Source organism: Budorcas taxicolor, chromosome 8, assembly GCF_023091745.1.
Source record: "Budorcas taxicolor isolate Tak-1 chromosome 8, Takin1.1, whole genome shotgun sequence".
In the NCBI taxonomy this organism is placed as follows: Eukaryota; Metazoa; Chordata; class Mammalia; order Artiodactyla; family Bovidae; genus Budorcas; species Budorcas taxicolor.
The window spans coordinates 113,675,427-113,693,769 of record NC_068917.1 but is presented as its reverse complement, the minus strand read 5'-3'; the positions used below and the strand labels follow the sequence as shown (position 1 = coordinate 113,693,769).

The window sequence follows — 18,343 nt, the reverse complement described above, 5'->3', positions numbered from 1 at the left end:
TGCTTGGGGCGGTGCCAGTCGTCGCTCTGCGAGCTGGCTTCACCAAGCGCAGGCAGCGGGAGCGGCTCTCTAGCTGAGGCGCAGGGTTTCTCGCAGCCGGTGCCTCTCTTGCTGCAGAGCCTGGGCCCGAGGGCAGGCGGGCTCGATAGTCCCGAGGAACGTGGGATCTTCCGGGGCCAGGAATCGAACTTGTGTCCCCCGCCATGTCAGGTGGATTCTTAACCACTGGGCCACCAGAGAAGTGTTCTGAACTTTTCTTTGACTAAGTGATCATAATAAATAAAGCTGCCTTGAGAGGTGGCGAGCTCTCCATCAATGGTGTGACTCAAGGGGAAGCGAGATAAACACCCCCACGGGTATTAGGGAAGAGAATTTCAGACCTCAGATGGGGATTTCAGATAGCTTGTACAAATGTTACCATCTAGAATTTTATGATTTTGCTCCTCAATGTCTCATGTTTGTGAGTCAGTGCTTTAACTCTAAACTGTTTGTTTGAACGCTATCCAACTTTAGAGAATGATTTTTGTATCATCAGGCATCAATTTTCAGCTTGTGTGCAGGCTAGCAATGCTGCAGGCACAGAAGATGTGTTGCTTACATTTGGTTGTTTTTGGAGATCTTCCTGGTATCTTCCCTGATGTTTTGAAATAGTAACATTTTACTTCGGAATTGCGTGTTTTAAAATGTTTTCTTTTCAAGAATAAACACTGTATGAACTAAAACACACTGCAGGTTGAAAGCCAAAAGGGCTTCAGTGTCTAAATGTTTATTTATTTGATTTTCATCCCAAAGGTTAACAGCTTTTGCTCTAAGAGTACTTGGACAAATAAGTAAATATGTAGATCAGAACCAAAATTCAATTTGTAATTCTTTATTGTGGCTGCTTGAGAAATGTCAGCTGGAAAATGGATCATTCAAGGAAAATTCTGACTATCAACCCGTGAAGTTACAGGTAAGGAAGCCAAATGCACAGATGAACAATAGTTTGATTTAAAAGGCTGAGTTGTGTTCTCATTCATTTTTAGAAGAAGGGGAAAATATATGCAATCCTGCAAGAAACTTCTCTTGTGTGTAGGCAAAGAATTTGAAAGGTCTTCTCATCCTGTTATTCAGATAATTCAGAATAGGTCAGATGAGTAAGGTCTTGGACATCTGGTTCACAGGCATTAGTGGGTCACAGAGCACAAATGCTGGGGCTCTCAGAAGGGGCAAATGGGCTCTTTGGTCTACAGACACTTGGTACAAAGTCTGCACTTGAACTTCAAGGCCTTCGCATAGGTCAAGGCTGTAAGATGTTGTTGTGAAAGATGGAAGGGATGCTACATACACTCTGTTAGAAAGAAGATTAGAATTAATTTATTAAGAAGTACAACGAAGTGTTGCTTGATATTGGAATCCACTTACATGTTTAAATTGCAAAATCTCTGCAAAATACTGCTACAGCCTCTTCTACTCCTAGAATGTATTTTTTAGGATCCAACAGCTTTCATTTATTTATTTATTTTACCTGCCCCGATCCAATCCCTTTCATGTCACAAATGGCCTTCCTGGCTGACCGGGGTCCCATAATTAGGACCGATTAGGACTCCCACAAGAAATGAGGGCAACTGACATCATCTAGGTGCTATTTGAAAAGTAAGATACTACAACAATTTTTTTTTAAAATCCTACCCATCCATCCAGCTGTTCATATCCATTCAACAACCATTCACTGAGCACCTGAAATGTGCAAGGGCCTCTTTGGGGGACCCTGAGGGAGGAAGAGTGTGAAGAATGGATCAGAAAGTACCCCTGCCCCAAAGGAGCTCACACACTGGTAGGGAGAGGAGGGCACAGATACTAACAACTCTAATCAAGATTGAACTTTGTGTGTTCATCTATTTATTCAATAAATATGTACAGAATGTGTACCAAGTGCTACCTGGTTGGATATAATAGTGAACAGAACAGGTATGGTCACTGAGGCCACGGTGATTGTTACCATCTAGCAGAAAAGTCAGACTTTAAGTGATTTCACGTGTGTGATTCACACTAAGAAAAGGTCAATACAGTTTCTTTGAAAGCAGGAGCTCTCACTTAGATTGGGGAAGTTGAGAAAATGGTTTGACCCGGTTCCTAGGAGCTAGGTAGGAGGGAGGCAGGCAGAAGGTCCCAAGTAGTACAAGCATCATGCTGTTATCTTGAAGTGGAGAGAGGGTGGTTCATTCGAAGAGCTGGCGCCTAGAGGACTCAGGGGTGAGCGGCACAAAATGAAGCTGGAGAGATGAGTAGGAGGTCATCTCCTGGGAGGTCTGAGAAACACTGCCTTGGAACGTCACTGCCCTACGAGGAGAAATACAGGAGGACAGAGGAAGAATCGCGCTTTGTAGAGGAGCTGGCATTTTAACAGGGTCTTGAAGGAGAAGGTGAGCTTGAATGTGGTGAAGGGGTATGAAGTGGAGCTCCAGGGTGAGGTGGAGGAGAGAAAAGCAAGTGAAAGCATGTAAAACTCAGAGCTCTGAGAAAACCCCAGGGGTCCAGCTGGCCCGCATGAAGGGAGAGAGAGGGAGGGGAGGCCAAAGTGGAGAGTCAATCCAGGTCATTTCGTTTGAAAGACACCATTTCACTCTCCTTTTAAAACATTGCTTATTTTTAGGGGACCTTGCCTGTTGAAGCCCGAGAGAACACTTTGTATCTTACAGCCTTTGCTGTGATTGGAATTAGAAAGGCTTTTGATATATGCCCCTTGGAGGTAAGTGTTTTCTTTCTCCAACACCCACTGTCTGTTTCTGTACCATATTCAGGGAACGGAGCGGGGGATAGGACGGGGCGCTTGAAAATAACCTGAACTCCAGAATTTGAGGAATTCAGAAGTATGATAGACACTAAGAGCGTCTAGTCCGACCCACTCGTTGACAGCTGAGAAAACTGGGGCCTGTAAGGAAGGTGAATTTAATTGTCCCATGTCACAAGATACTGAATTGTAGACCTGTGATTTGAGTAAATAACTTCTGATTTGATGAGAAGATGACCCCATGTCCCTGGGATCCTACTGTTACCCCTGCTAACTCTTACATTACGTATGGGACTGTTCTTTTACTACATGGAATCAGTTCAGTTCAATTCAGTCGCTCAGTCATGTCCGACTCTTTGCAGCCCCATGGACTGCAGCACACCAGGCCTCCCTGTCCATCACCAACTCCCAGAGCTTACTCAAACTCATGTCCATTGAGTCAGTGATACCATCCAACCATCTCGTCCTCTGTCGTTCCCTTCTCCTCCTGCCCTCAATCTTCCCCAGCATCAGGGTCTTCTCCCAGGAGCCAGCTCTTCGCATCAGGTGGCCGAAGGCTGGACTCACGTGGAATACTGAGCGCTCACGTGCTCTGTATCTCAGAACTGCTAAGGACACCCCCAGCCGTGTTTTCTGCCTGGGGTTGTGCTGTTCCGTTTGCTTGGAAGCTGAGGGGAGAAAGGAGAGGATCCACTTAAGTGAATCAACATAGAAGAGTCTAAAGATTAACAGAAATGAGATCCTGATCTGGGAAGTAGATTAGACCTGTCCTTCAAACCAGCTGACAGAACCGAGATGGAAAAACCCAAGGCGACTGGTAGGGCTTGAACCACAAAATGAAATCAGTTTTCAGTTTAGTTCAGGAGAATTGTTCTATGTGTGTGCTGTTGTTATTGTTTAGCCACTAAGTTGTGTCTGATGCTTTTGTGACCCCCTGGACTGTGGCCCACCAGGCTCCTCTGTCCATGGGATTCTCCAGGCAGGAATACTGGAGTGGGCTGCCATTTCCTTCTCCCGGGGATCTCCCCGACCCAGGGACTGAACCCAAATCTCTGCATCAGCAGGTGGATCCTTTAGCACCAAGCCGCCAGGGAAGCCCTAAATAAATGTATACATGTACATATGCATGCGTGCTAAGCCACTTCAGTCCTGTCTGACTCTGGGTGACCCTATGGCCTATGGCTTGCCGGGCTCCTCTGTCCATGGGATTCCTCAGCCAGGAATACTGGAGTGGGCTGCCCTGCCCTCCTCCAGGGGAACCTTCATGACCCAGGGATCAAGCCCACATCTCTTACGTCTCCTGTGTGTGTATGCACACACGTATGTATATACACACACATGTGGGGCTTCCTGGTGGCTCAGTGATAGAGAATCTGCTTGCAGTGCAGGGGACACAGGAGACATGGGTTCAATTCTCAATCGGCAAATAATTCTCAATCTGCAAACACACATGTATATGTGGGGGCACTAGTGGCCAAGAACCCGCCCGCCGGTGCAGGAGACGTAAGAGATGCGGCCTTGATCCCTGAAGATCCCCTGGAGGAGGGCATGGCAGCCCACTCCAGTATTCCTGCCTAGAGAATCCCATGGACAGAGGAGCCCGGCAGGCCATAGTCCACAGGGTCGCAAAGAGTCAAACATGACTGAAGCAACTTAGCATGCATATATATATATTCAACAAGACAAGATAATCAGCAAGGAACATTGCCAGTGCCTGGTGGTATGTGAGTGAGAGACAGATGGAGCTGACGAGAAGGTGCCAGACGAGGAGTCAGGAATATTCCACCGTACTGCCTCCTCGTCCACTTATCCAACACAACTATTTCAGTTGTCTGCAGGCAGAGGCATAGAGATTGTTTTCCCAGGAATCCTTAGGATCAAAAAGCACTTTGGCAGCTTGGCTCTTTTTTCGCTGCTGATGGTTTTCTTTAGTAGAACTTTTGACAATGTGACTCTGACTCAGCTCTGCTGGGTGCAGCAGAGTGAAGAAAGCCAGGTCTGTATTTGATGCTTCTTCTTCCCAGAGGCCAGGACTGACATGGGAAGCAGAAACTAAATGGAAAAACCTCCACCAAGGAGGGAGGCTTCAGAAGCAAAAACTTAAACCAATTTGGACAATCTTATTTTCATTTTCTTGGTTACCCTCTGCTCCTTCTCCCAGAAGGATTTGCCTCAGGGAGACACCATCCATTTCCACTAGGTCATTTTCCTTTCTACCCTTCATCTTGCCTGCAACCTAGGGTGGTGCAACCTGGGGGTAGAGCCCGTCAGTTGATAGCTCAAATCTTGTCAAAGAAACTTAGGTATCTTCTGCTCTTGTTTCCAGAAAATCAGCACAGCTGTAAGTAAAGCTGACATCTTTCTGCATGAAAATGCCCTCTCAACCCAGAGTGCTTTCACACTGGCCATTGCTGCTTACGCTCTTTCCCTAGGAGATAAATCACACCCACAGTTTCGTTCAATTGTCTCTGCTCTGAAGAAGAAAGCTTTCGTCAAAGGTATGACTTGTTTCTGACATTTGTTCAGCAAGTGTCCAATAAGCACGTCGTTGAGTCACTCAGTCACGTCTGACTTTTTGTGACCCCATGGACTGCAGCACACCAGGCCTCCCTGTCCTTCACTGTCTCCCAGAGCTTGCTCAAACTCATGTCCATTGAGTCGGTGATGCCATCTAACCATTTCATCCTCTGTTGCCCCCTTCTCCTCCTGCCTTCAGTCTTTCCCAGCATCCGGGTTTTGTCCAATGAGTCAGTTCTTCACATCAGGAAGCTTCACATCAGAAGCTTCAGCTTTAGCATCAGTCCTTCCAGTGAATATTCAGGGTTGATTTCCTTTAGAATTGACTGGTTTGATCTTCTTTCTGACCAAGGGGCTCTCAGAGTCTTCTCCAACACCACAGTTCAAAGGTCCATTCTTTGGCACTCAGCCTTCTTTATGGTCCAAATAAACATGTAGCCTCTGCTAATTCTGGGAAAGGTAGGTGCATGCAAAGTAGAGTGAGACAGAATCCCCACCCTCAAGGAACAGAGACATCACAACACAATATAATAAGCACTGCTATTCTTTCATTTAGTCACTCATTCAGCACATATTTATGTATTCCTTAACTCAACGAATGCGTATGGAGTATCTCCTATGCACCAGGCTTTGTTCTAGGCTCTGGGGATAAAGCAACAGACAAAATAGGAACAAGTCCAGGCCTTCATGAAATTTATATCCTGTTTAGGGAGAGAACATGATTAATAGCTAAAACATGGCATATAGTGACTGTTCAGTGATACAGTAACCTATTTAGTGATGACTGATATGAAGGAAAATAAAGCAAGGAAGGGAGAGAAAGTGAGGGGATTGGCTGTAACTTTAAACAGGGTGGTCAGGCTTAAGCCTCATTGAGAAGATGGTATTTGAGTCAAGACCTGAAGGAGGTAAGAAAGCAAACCAGTGGCTTTCTGGAAGGGTAGTTCCTGATAGAGCGACAGTTTAGGAAAATGCCTGAGGTAGGAGCTTGCCTGGTGCTCCAAGGAAGGCAAGGAGGTCAGGGTGACTGGAGAGAAGTGGGGTGAGGGCAGGAGGGTGTCAGGGAAGGGAAGGGCGACCGAGTGCCATGTAGGACCTGGGGGCGTTACCGGAGCTCTGCAGGACTCACGTAGACAGCTGTGTAATCTACCAAGCATGAGTGAATGAAGGCTGAAATCCAGCTTCTGTTCCACTGCCCCAGCCATGCTCCCTGGCTTGGGTCAGCCTCTACACAGAGCAAGCAGTGCCTGAGTCCTATTCGTATCAAGGTCCCATGGGGGCCAGTGGGATTCCCCAGAACCTTAACTTCCACTTCAGGTGAGAAGGGAAGTCTTTGGAGGACTTTGAGCAGAAGAGTGCATGACCTAGCTTATATTGTACCAGGCTGACCAAAAGGCACATATTTCATTTTGAAGAATAAAGACTTTGCTTCTTATGGGCCAAGAGTAAAGAAATAGAGAGGAGTAGTGGTCACTGGCCAATGTGCCTTGACCAGCACTGGCATGGTTGGGTACTTCTGAGTCCTCTCCTGTCTGAAGTTTCCTAAATGTTTAATCAATACTGCGTGAGGTTTATCACCATCTACAAAATTTGACTTCTGTCACCATTTAAAAAATGACTGAATCTCAACATATACTTCAAAATCACTTCTATAATACTTTTCAAATAACACAAAAGAAATATCTAGGGTATTGTAAGAAATGAATCATAAAATAATAGAATTTAAGAGCTAGAAGGGAATGTATTAATTCACATAATGTTTGAACTGGAACTATCTTTAGAAATCAAAACCTTCCTTCCAAAAAAAACCTTCAAGAGGGAGGGAAAACATTTTGTCCCTCAAGTCAAGCAAGCGAGGTAATTCTGAGTTGTAAACAGATGCATCAGAATTTTGAGAGGGGGGGGTGTTCGAGTGATAGAGTTGGAGGTTGGGGTTAGCAGATGAGGAACTGTTACGTACAGGATGCATAGCAACAAGGGCCTACTGATAGCGCAGAAACTATAGTCAATATCCTACGATAAACCATAAGGGAAAGAATATTGAAAAGAATACGTGTGTGTGTATATGTATATATATTTGTGTGTGTGTTAGCTGCTCAGTAGTATCTGACTCTTTGCAAACCATGGACTATGTAGCCCATCGGGGTTCTCTGTCCATGAAACTCTCAAGGGAAGCCATACAGGAGTGGGCTGCCGTTTCCTACTCTAGCGGATCTTGCGGGATCAAACCCAGGTCTCCTGAATTGCAGGCAGATTCTTTACTGTCTGAGTCACCAGGGAAGCTCATATATATGTGTACGTGTACACACACACACACACACATATATATATATACACACTGTGCTCAGGCACTCAGCTGTGTCTGACTCTGCGACCCCATGGACTGTAGCCCACCAGGCTTCTCTGTCCATGGAATTTTCCAGGCAAGAATATTGGAGGGGTTTGCCATATCCTCCTCCAAATATATAGATATAGATATAGATACATAAGACTTCCCAGGTGGCTCAGTGGTAAAGAATTCACCTGCCGATGCAGGATACCCAGGTTTGATGCCTGGGTTGGGAAGACCCCCTGGAGGAGAAAATGGCAACCCACTCCAGTCTTGTTGCCTGGAGAGTCCCATGGACAGAGGAGCCTGGTGGGCTACAGTCCACGGGGTCGCAGGGAGCGGGGCACGGCTGAGTGACTGAGCATAGCACACACAGCACAGAACAGCAAAGACCAGATATAATCCAGAAGCTAACATGAAAAGTGCTACCTGTACGAAATTGTCTGTAGTGTTTTAGATTGGGAGGAGATCGAATAGGTAAGGTTTGGGTGTGATCTCAAAATTTGCCAACTGTAGCTTTTTTCTCCTATCAAGGATAAAAGTTCTCTAATTTTTTTGGTAGAGTCAATAATAATAACAATAAGCGTATATATGCATATATATATATATATATATATATATATATATATATATGGCGCTTCCTGGTTTATAAAAACATTTACATTCGGTATCTCAGTTGAGTTTCACTGCAAGGAAGAAAGCACTATCTATACTTCAGGGAACTGAAAGACTCACAGAATGAAAAGAATCCATCCACGTTTACAGGTCTGTTAGTAGCCGAGTAGAGACTAGAACCTGGGCACTGTTAGTCATTCCAGCGCACTGCCCTTTCCATTCTACCATGCAAAAGTACGTGTAATGTTCCAGGTTGACTTTTCTGAATAAAGACAAACAGCCTTGTGTTTTTTTTTATTTTTATCGAAGTATAGTTGATTTACAGTGTTAGTTTCTGGTGTACAGCCAAATGATTCAGCTATATCTATCATCTATCTGTCTGTCTGTCTGCTCATATTTAAATTCTCTTCCATTATAGATTAAAACAGCCCTGTATTAAGAGATCTTGTTTGTGTTGGTCACCTTGAGAAAATTCTTCTTACAAAAAAATATGAAACTTTTGGAAACCAGAAGGCCTCTACCGGAAGAAACTTCTAGAGCCCTGCTAGAATTGTCACGCCAAGTTCACATTTTTCATGATATTTACCTGTGTGATTTGTTGATGTTTAGGTAACCCGCCCATTTACCGTTTTTGGAAAGATGATCTTGAACAGAAAGACAGCTCTGCGCCAAATACCGGCACGGCTCGCATGGTGGAGACCACGGCCTATGCCTTACTCACCAGTCTGAGCCTGAAGGACATGAATTACGTGAGTCCAATCATCAGGTGGCTGTCAGAAGAGCAGAGGTACGGAGGCGGCTTTTATTCAACCCAGGTAATGCTGCTTTCTCTCCTGTTTTCTTCCTGGAGATGCTTCCAGTGCCTCCCACACCGCATTCTCCACACTCCTTCCGGCCTCCATGGTTCTGTCACCAAATGAGCACACTGAAGATATGAATAAATGGCTAGAATCAAGGGCCCGAAGGAACACCTGCATTGACGCCCTCCTCACGCAGAGGCGAAACTCAGCTCCCGGAGGTTCATTCACAGAGTTAGTGGCAGAGCCAGCATCAGCACTCACACCTCCAACCTCCAAGCCCAGAACTTCCTTTACGATTCTTAGTTACCACGAAGGGCTAGGAGAGTTATCAGCAATTATATTAAATCCTATGTAAGAAAGAGCGGCTGCCGCGTAAATAAAGGCACTGATGTTCCTTTCCGCAACACTAAGTGAAAAGTAAGAGGAATGCCGATTATCCGCCTGTTCGTCTGTCTAGCACCCAGTGTAAGCTCATCTGAGTATGTGCATTTTGCACTGTGGACTTCCCTGGAGGCTCAGACGGTAAAGCGTCGTCCACAATGCAGGAGACCCGGGTTCGATCCCTGGGTCGGGAAGATCCCCTGCAGAAGGAAATGGCAACACACTCCAGCGTTCTTGCCTGGAAAATCCCACGGACAGAGGAGCCTGGTGGGCTACAGTCCATGGGGTCGCAAAGGGCTGGACACGACTGGGCGATAACTCCCATGCTGTTGCACAGTGGAGCTCTACACTCAAGCTTATCTCCAATGTTAGCATCTTCCCTGTTCCCTGGATGCTTGGGCACTGACAGGGTGGGTGTGTGTACATAAAATTTAGAGCTAGAGGGGTCCTTCAGGGTGATGCTGGTGATCATCTAATTCCAGTCAGGGGAAGGAAATGGGTTTCACCACAGGCACAGCTGGAGGCTTAGAGAAAAGAGGACCCGCTGCCTGGACATGAGAGAGAAGGTTGTCACAAATCTGCTCTCTCTGATTCAACCACATCTCCCCGTTCTGTAGACAAGGAAGACAAGATCCAGAAAAATTAAGTTCATCCTGCTAGTGGTAAAAAGAACCCACCTGCCAGTGCAGGAGACATAAGAGACGTGGGCTTGAGCCCTACGTCAGGAAGATCCGCTGGAGGAGGGCACAGCAATCCACCCCAGTATTCTTGCCGAGAGAATCCCATACACAGAGGAGGCTGGCAGGCTCCAGTTCATAGGGTTGCATAGAGTTGGACACGACTTAGAGTAGGAAGCAACTTAGCACTCACGCGCACATTTATTCCTTCAGCAAGTATTTGTTGAATGACTATCATGTGCGTGCCTGCCGAAAATGACGGGTGCCAAGAAGGACATACTGTTGCCCCCAGGAGTCTCAGCGCAGTGGGGGGATGCCCGTGATAAACTCTACGTAGAGTATCACCAGTCGGGAAGCATGCTCTAAGGAGCGGAAGGGAAGGACACTGAACAGAATGACGAGAAGGGGGGATTCTTCATGTCTTCCCTGTGGGGCTAGTTAAGCGTGGAGATGAGGATGGGAAGGAGGTCTACAGTTGTGCAAGGAGCTGGAGGCATCCTGGAAAGGAAGACTTGCCTGAGGTCACAGGCTCAAGACACATGGAGGACCCGGATGTGAGCCACACTGCCTTCTTGTCCCTGCGACCAGCAGCAGCCTTACTGGTGGAGGGGGACTCTTCTTCCCTCTCCACACAGGGGCCCTTTAGTTCCACTCGGTCACCCAGAGTTTCATCTCCAGACAACACTGACTCACCTTCTCGTAAGAAAGTATATTTGTAGACAGGGGGTATGTAAATGAGTAAACCTATTTTTGTACCTTGCTGTTTGTTGATAGGATACAATTAACGCCATCGAGGGCCTGACAGAGTATTCACTCCTGGGTAGAAAACTCCGCTTGAACATGGATGTCAAAGTGTCTTACAAGAATAAAGGTGACCTCTACCACTATAAGATGTCAGAGAAGTATTTCCTTGGGAGGCCAATAGAGGTAACTAAAGGATTTTTTAAAGTAATACTTTGTAAGTGGATGGGACCTTCAAAATCATCGGTTCTGCCCTTCTTATACAAATGTAACTATTCACCCTTAAACCTAAGATGAGTGCTTAGTGTGTCCTAAGCAAGGATGCCTGCCCTGTCCTGGGTGCTGAGGATCCAGAAGTAAAGCACAAACAGCCCTTGTGCTGTAGAGGAGACAGTCATTTCAACAAACAGCGAAAGCTAAGACCTTTGCTAGGTTCACAGAAGGACAGAGGGGAGCCTCCTGAGCCAGGCTGAGCGGTGAGAGCCGTTTCTCAAATGCATCCAAATGGGCAGGGTAAATCTGGAAGAATCAGAAGGAGTTAGCCAGGCGAAGAGAAGTGAAGCGTGTTTCAGACGTAGAGAGCACACACAAAGGTTTGACAGTAGACGAAGGTTTGGCAGTAGAGTAAGAGAGAAGACGCACTCGGGAGTCTGCCAGTGGTTCCAGCGACCCTGCTCACACATGCAGACTGTGGCCAAACTGGATATGGCCTGCAGGTCGCCCAGCAACCTACTCCATGTCCTTTGCTACTACCGGACTTTTAAAAACGAAAACCTTGATGGCCAATGAGAATTTCCCAAGAGAAAAAATACTTTGGAAAAACTAGGTTCCGTATCAGTAATAGTAGCTATCAGTATATAGATGCTGATATGTATCTTTTTAATTACCACATTTTAGATTATTTAAGGTATATTTAAACATACAAATAACTGGAAGTAGTTGTTACTTTCCACAGCCTTTTGTGCAAAGTAAATAAGCATGAGGAATAGTGCTGAATTCAGAAATCTTTCCAGGTGCCTCTCAGTGATGACCTCGTTGTCCTAAGCACCGGACAAAGCAGTGGCTTGGCTACAGTGCATGTGAGTATTTTGTGGAGAAACAACTTGATTGAGGTTATTTGTCAGCTTACAGTAAGTAATCTAAAAGAGAGAGACTTTGACACAAAGTTATAGAAATCTGGGCTTGGGTAACCATAACTGAGCTAAGAGTCATTCACCATTCCTTCTGGCTATCTTGATAGCTGTCCTCACAGTTTCTTTTTGAAAATGGCTGTTAATCTTTATATGTGTGTGTATTTCTAGAAATTATATATAAGTATATGTGCATAGTTGTATGGAGATAAATAATAATAATGTTTACATGTATATGCATATGACAGGTGTATGTATGTATACCTTCACACGTATATACATGGATGCTGAGGTTAGTAACAGTCACATCTCATTTATCCAGCATCACTGCTGACTAATGTGTATATGTAAGGGCTCAAGTATCTTCCCCTTTTAACCACAGGCTGCAGGGACACAGATAAACAGCTTAGGGAAACTAAGCTGTACATGCCAAATGCCTAAGATAATACAAACTACGTGTTCTGAGCATAAATTAACGTTCTCCTGATTATTGAATTGTGCGCTCATCTTTTGTACATTTATTCCTTCAAAGCCTGTTTATCAGATGCATGCGGGCGGGCAGATGGGTGGCCCACCGTTCTGTCACTTCTGGTTGCTCTCACTACACCTACTTCTGGCGGCACCCCTGCCCTTCCACGCACACCTGTAATTTGTTGTTACCACAGTGGTTTGTGGGCTGGAGAAAACCATACCTCACGACCTTGTGGTGTTCTGTGTAATATTAGAGTATACAGGCACAGGGGTGAAAGTCTGAAAAACTTTCCTGCAGAGTGAGGTGCTCAGAGTTGACTGCGTAGACTTTGGACCAAGGTTCTGCCTGGAGAGAGATCATTTTTAGCTTACTTTAGGCTTCTCAGTTAGGTTTCAAATTGTGGAGTTTGCCAAAAGTCCAGTTGCTGGGAAAATGGGTCTTTGATGCACCCCATTTGCACTGGGTGATAAAAATACTTGCATCCCGTTTTCAGCTGCAGTCCTGCCATAATACCTTTTCCACTCCCCGTTTTTAAAAACGGTCTTCTTGTTTCCTTGTCCCAATATAGGTAAAAACTGTGGTTCACAAAATCAGTACCTCAGAGGAAGTTTGCAGCTTCCATTTGAAAATTGAAACCCGGGAAATTGAAGGTAAAACAGCATGATTTACACTATAATGTTGGCTAAGCATAAAGAATACCGAAGAGCTTCTCTGATTAGGAAAAATATACTAAAGTAATTTCTCATTCAGATTCTTTAATAGGTTGACATCTGAGTAAACATAACTGCCATTTATCATAATAGAGGTAGCTCATTAGTAACAGTTGGAAACTGATGCTAAATAACAATATCTAGGTTAAATGGATCCACTGTTGATCCAGAAATTGTTTTGACTAAAGAAACTTTTAAAGATGTAACTAGGATCTAGAGAAGTGGGATGGAGTGGGGGCTAGAGGGGAGGTTCAAGGGGAAGGAGACATGGATACTTATGGCTGATTCATGTTGCACGGCAGAAGCCGACACGATAGTGTAAAGCAATCATCCTCCAAATAAAAGTCTATTAAAAATAAAAGCTAAGGGGAAAAAGCATGTGACTAGGGCCTTCCCTGGTAGCCCAGTGGGTGAGGCTTTGCCTGGTGCCAGCTCAGCCCCTGCTCAGTGAACTAAGAGCCCACAGGCCTCCAGCCGAAAAACCAAAATATGAAGGAAAAAAAAACCACAAACAGAAGCAATATTGTAACAAATTCAATAAAGTCTTTAAAAGGAAAACAAGAATGTAACAGGTAGTAAGGGCCTAATTTCAGAACCTTGAATCTCTGTTGATGGTTTTATGTCTGTGTCCCGTTCCCAAGCCTTGAGTCTCTCTCGTCACTCTGGTGGGCTTCCATCCCGTACCCTTTCTGTGTCCCTAGGAGCCTGGCAAACGCACATTTCTCTGCCTCCATCTTCAGCTTGGTCTCTTCAGGACCAATGAGTCTTTCTTGATGCTCCTGTCTTTTCTCTGCACGTGGCCCTCACATCCCTCTCCTGCTGGGCTGGTTCTCCCGTCCCAATCTAGAAGCAAGGCCGCTTGTGCACCACAGTCCTCCTTGACCCATGCCCTGGGACCAGAGAGTGTGCCTTTCCTCTGCCTGAAAGCTTGTATTGTGACTCAGAGTCCTGTTCCTGCAGGAAACTTCCAACTACCAGAGAATCTAGATATGGGCGCTTCCTCCCTGCCACCTCCCCAGACACGTTACCAACACAGATGTACCTTAAACAACTCCTTCCTTATTAAGTTCTTGGAAAGCAGAGAACTGTTCTAATGATTTCCACAGTTCCTGGATTGTCAGGCGCCAATTGACCGCTCCATTAAAACCAGAATTTCCATTAAAATCATCAAAAGTGCCAACTTCCAAATCTCAAATAATTTCTAAGTGTGTTCAGAGGCCTGCTCATTAATGATTCTGCTCTGACGTGTTCCAGAACAAGCTAAAAACAGTTTACTCTCCTTTTTGTGTGTCTGTTTGTTTTGTGTGCCAGCCTTCAGCTACAGCAGCTCAGAGTACAAGCGCATAGTGGCCTGCGCCAGGTGAGCCCGCTTCCACCAGGGGGAGAGTACACCTCAGGGCCTCACTTCTGCCAGAGCTTTCTCTCTCCAGATCTCTTTGAATGATAAAGATGTCCAGAAGATGTGAAATTGTTCGCTTTTTTTAAAAATGTGGAATACCAGGTATTCTTAAACAGCTACTCACTCTACAGAACAGTTTTGTTTTGCTCATATATGCTTTTCTCTCCCATTTTCTGGCCTTTTTCTAATTCAAACACTATATTATTAATTTGTCTTCCAGAAAGGTAGATTAGGATATACAAGTATCAGGAAAAGAGCAAAGTATTCTCTCAGAAGCAGCTCCCAGTCATTTACTTAGAAAAATCATGTTCGCCCAACAAAATCCCTGGTCATTAGCAGCCAGCCTGCTGCTAAGCTGCTGCCAAGTCGCTTCAGTCGTGTCCGACTCTGTGCGACCCCAAAGACATCAGCCCACCAGGCTCCCTCGACCCTGGGATTCTCCAGGCAAGAACACTGGAGTGGGTTGCCATTTCCTTCTCCAATGCATGAAAGTGAAAAGTGAAAGTGAAGTCACTCAGTCGTGTTTGACTCTTAGTGACCCCATGGACTGCAGCCCACCAGGCTCCTCTGTCCATGGGATTTTCCAGGCAAGAGTACTGGACTGTGTTGCCATTGTCTTCTCCGAGCAGCCAGCCACTGGTTCCCAAATCAGGTTGTACATTGAACTCATCGGGAGAGCTTTTAGAACTCTGCAGAACTCTGTCCGAGTTCACCCCCTGCAGGGTCTTCTAATGGTAGCCAGGGCTAATAACCTTGGATTACCCTTAGCGGACTAACTCCAAGGCCTGATTTGACCACTAGTTGCTACTAGTAACAATTTACCATAAATATAATGACTTGCAGGGGCTTCCCAGGTGGCTCAGAGATAGAAAGAATCCACCTGCCAATGCAGGAGATCACTTGCAATGTAGGAGAAGCAGGTTCAGTCCATGGGTTGGGAAGACCCACTAAAGGAGGAAATGCAACTCGCTGCAGTATTCTTGCTTGAGAAAGTCCATAGACAAAGGCGCCTGGCAGGCTGCAGTCCATGGATCTCAAAGAGTCTGACACAGCTGAGCACACACACACACACACACACACACACGACTTAACTCAAACGTGTTATCATTCTGAAAGTCAGAAGTCCTCGAATCAGGGTGTTATTGGGGCTCTGTTCCTTCTGGAGGCTCCAGGGGAGCCGTTTCCAGATTCCAGGGACAGCTGCCTTCCTTGGCCTGAGCCTCCCTCCCTCCATCGTCAAAGCCAGCAGCACAGCATCTTTTAGCATCTCCCTCTGACTCAAACTCCTGATTCCACCATCATATCTCCTTCTCTGATTCTCCTGCTTCTTTCCCTTATCAAGACCCCTGTGATCATATTGGACTCACTTGGATATTCAGGAGACTCTCCCTGACTCAAGAGCCTTACCTTAATCACACTGCAAGTCCTGTTTGCTATTTAAGGTATCAGATTCACAAGTTTGGGGAGCAAGAGATGGACACCTCTGTGGGCCGTTGTTTTGCTTACCAAGCCACCATCCTAAAATGTTTATGCAAACATGCCTATGTACCTTGGTGATCAGAGAGTGAGTCAGGCAACGGAAGAGCCAGGGCCAGCACGCAGGCTTCTCCCTCCTCCTTTCTACCACCCGTTAGGGCCCCTGTTCTGTGCTGTGTCCTTGATTCTTCCTATTCTCATCAACAGTGATTTCCATGGCTGGTATTTTGCTGTTTATACTTGGTATCACACATGATGCAAAGCATTCAGAATGGGTAGCTTAGAAATCCCATGCATTTTATGTCACAGATTAGAGCTGAAAAGGCTTTTAAAAACAATATAGTAATTCCCTTATTTTAGTGGTAAAGACTGAGCGATTTCCCTTTCACTTTTCATTTTCATGCATTGGAGAAGGAAATGGCAGCCCACTGCAGTGTTCTTGCCTGGAGAATCCCAGGGACGGGGGAGCCTGGTGGGCTGCCGTCTATGGGGTCACACAGAGTCAGACACAACTGAAGCGACTTAGCAGCAGCAGCAGTGGTAAAGAAACTGAGGCACCAGGAGGTGAAGGAACCTGCCAAGTTCCCACAGTTAGAGGTAGAGTCCGGTTTCCGAGTCAGCTCCTTCAGGCAGCACTGAGGCCGCCAGCCTTAAGGAGCAGCACGCGGCTTCTCAGTTGCTCAATCTCATCTCCCAGCCTTGTCTGTGACCCCAGGACGGGCCCTCTCCTCCAGGGGTCCCTTCACCAACTGGTGAGGCCCCGCCTTCCGTCCTGGGCCAGGCTCTGCCCCCTGCTCCCCCTCCACACCCTTCTTCATTCGCTGAGGTTCTGCTGAGGCCACGCTTTCCCGGGCAGCTCCGTTGCTGCCATTCCTCCTTTCGGTGCCTCTCCTCTGGCAGACGGGCTGTGATTGCCGTCCAAGTGCCTAGCAAGTGTTACGGGGAGGCATGAGCAGACTCGTTCTGGGCAAAGTGAGAATCAGTGTCTGGGACCTACAGGGAGGCACCCGGAGTGAGCACAGGAAGGGCCCCGGGGTAGGATAGCTAGACTCCTGAGGGCAGCTTCTGCCATGAAGGACTCAGGAAACTGTCAGCAAATCACCTCACTTCTCCAGGCCTCTTCTGTAAAGCAAGAATATTGGACTCAGTTCAGTTCAGTTCAGTCGCTCAGTCCTGTCCGACTCTTTGCGACCCCATGAATTGCAGCACGCCAGGCCTCCCTGTCCATCACCAACTGCCAGAGTTCACTCAGACTCACGCCCATCGAGTCCGTGATGCCATCCAGCCATCTCATCCTCTGTCGTCCCCTTCTCCTCCTGCCCCCAATCCCTCCCAGCATCAGAGTCTTTTCCAATGAGTCAACTCTTCGCATGAGGTGGCCAAAGTACTGGAGCTCCAGCTTTAGCATCAGTCCTTCCAGAGGAATCCCAGGGCTGATCTCCTTCAGAATGGACTGGTTGGATCTCCTTGCAGTCCAAGGGACTCTCAAGAGTCTTCTCCAACACCACAGTTCAAAAGCATCAATTCTTCAGTGCTCAGCCTTCTTCACAGTCCAACTCTCACATCCATACATGACCACAGGAAAAACCATAGCCTTGACTAGACGGACCTTAGTCGGCAAAGTAATGTCTCTGTTTTGAATATCATAACTTTTCTTCTAAGGAGTAAGCGTCTTTTAATTTCATGGCTGCAATCACCATCTGCAGTGATTTTGGAGCCCAGAAAAATAAAGTCTGACACTGTTTCCCCATCTATTTCCCATGAAGTGATGGGACCAGATGCCATGATCTTCATTTTCTGAATGTTGAGCTTTAGGCCAACTTTTTCACTCTCCTCTTTCACTTTCATCAAGAGGCTTTTTAGTTCCTCTTCACTTTCTGCCATAAGGGTGGTGTCATCTGCAAGTCTGAGGTTATTGATATTTCTCCTGGCAATCTTGATTCCAGCTTGCGCTTCTTCCAGTCCAGCGTTTCTCATGATGTACTCTGCATAGAAGTTAAATAAGCAGGGTGACAATATACAGCTTTGACGTACTCCTTTTCCTATTTGGAACCAGTCTGTTGTTCCACGTCCAGTTCTAACTGTTGCTTCCTGACCTGCATACAGATTTCTCAAGAGGCAAGTCAGGTGGTCTGGTATCCCCATCTCTACCTGATCCCAAAGCACCTTCCAGTATTTCCACAGTGCTGCTATACATAAAAGGGCTCTCATCAAAAACTTATTAATTTGCATTCCAGATTGTTAATCTACAAAACAAAGCAATAGAGATATGGTATTCAGTATTCTATCCTTTGCCTTTTGTTTGTTTTTTAAAAATAAACTG

At 46.0% G+C, this 18,343-nt stretch overlaps 1 protein-coding gene across 1 annotated transcript in view; it reads left to right on the top strand.

The window, feature by feature from the left end:
• The window catches only part of C5 (complement C5), a 94,066-nt gene that overhangs the window by 64,105 nt on the left and 11,618 nt on the right, over positions 1–18,343 (top strand). Inside the window, exons 26-33 of the mRNA XM_052645117.1 lie at positions 793–952; positions 2,636–2,731; positions 5,100–5,271; positions 8,844–9,049; positions 10,867–11,019; positions 11,847–11,912; positions 13,004–13,085; positions 14,457–14,505. Coding sequence (XP_052501077.1) covers positions 793–952; positions 2,636–2,731; positions 5,100–5,271; positions 8,844–9,049; positions 10,867–11,019; positions 11,847–11,912; positions 13,004–13,085; positions 14,457–14,505 — 984 coding nt within the window. The remainder of the gene's footprint in view (positions 1–792; positions 953–2,635; positions 2,732–5,099; positions 5,272–8,843; positions 9,050–10,866; positions 11,020–11,846; positions 11,913–13,003; positions 13,086–14,456; positions 14,506–18,343) is intronic.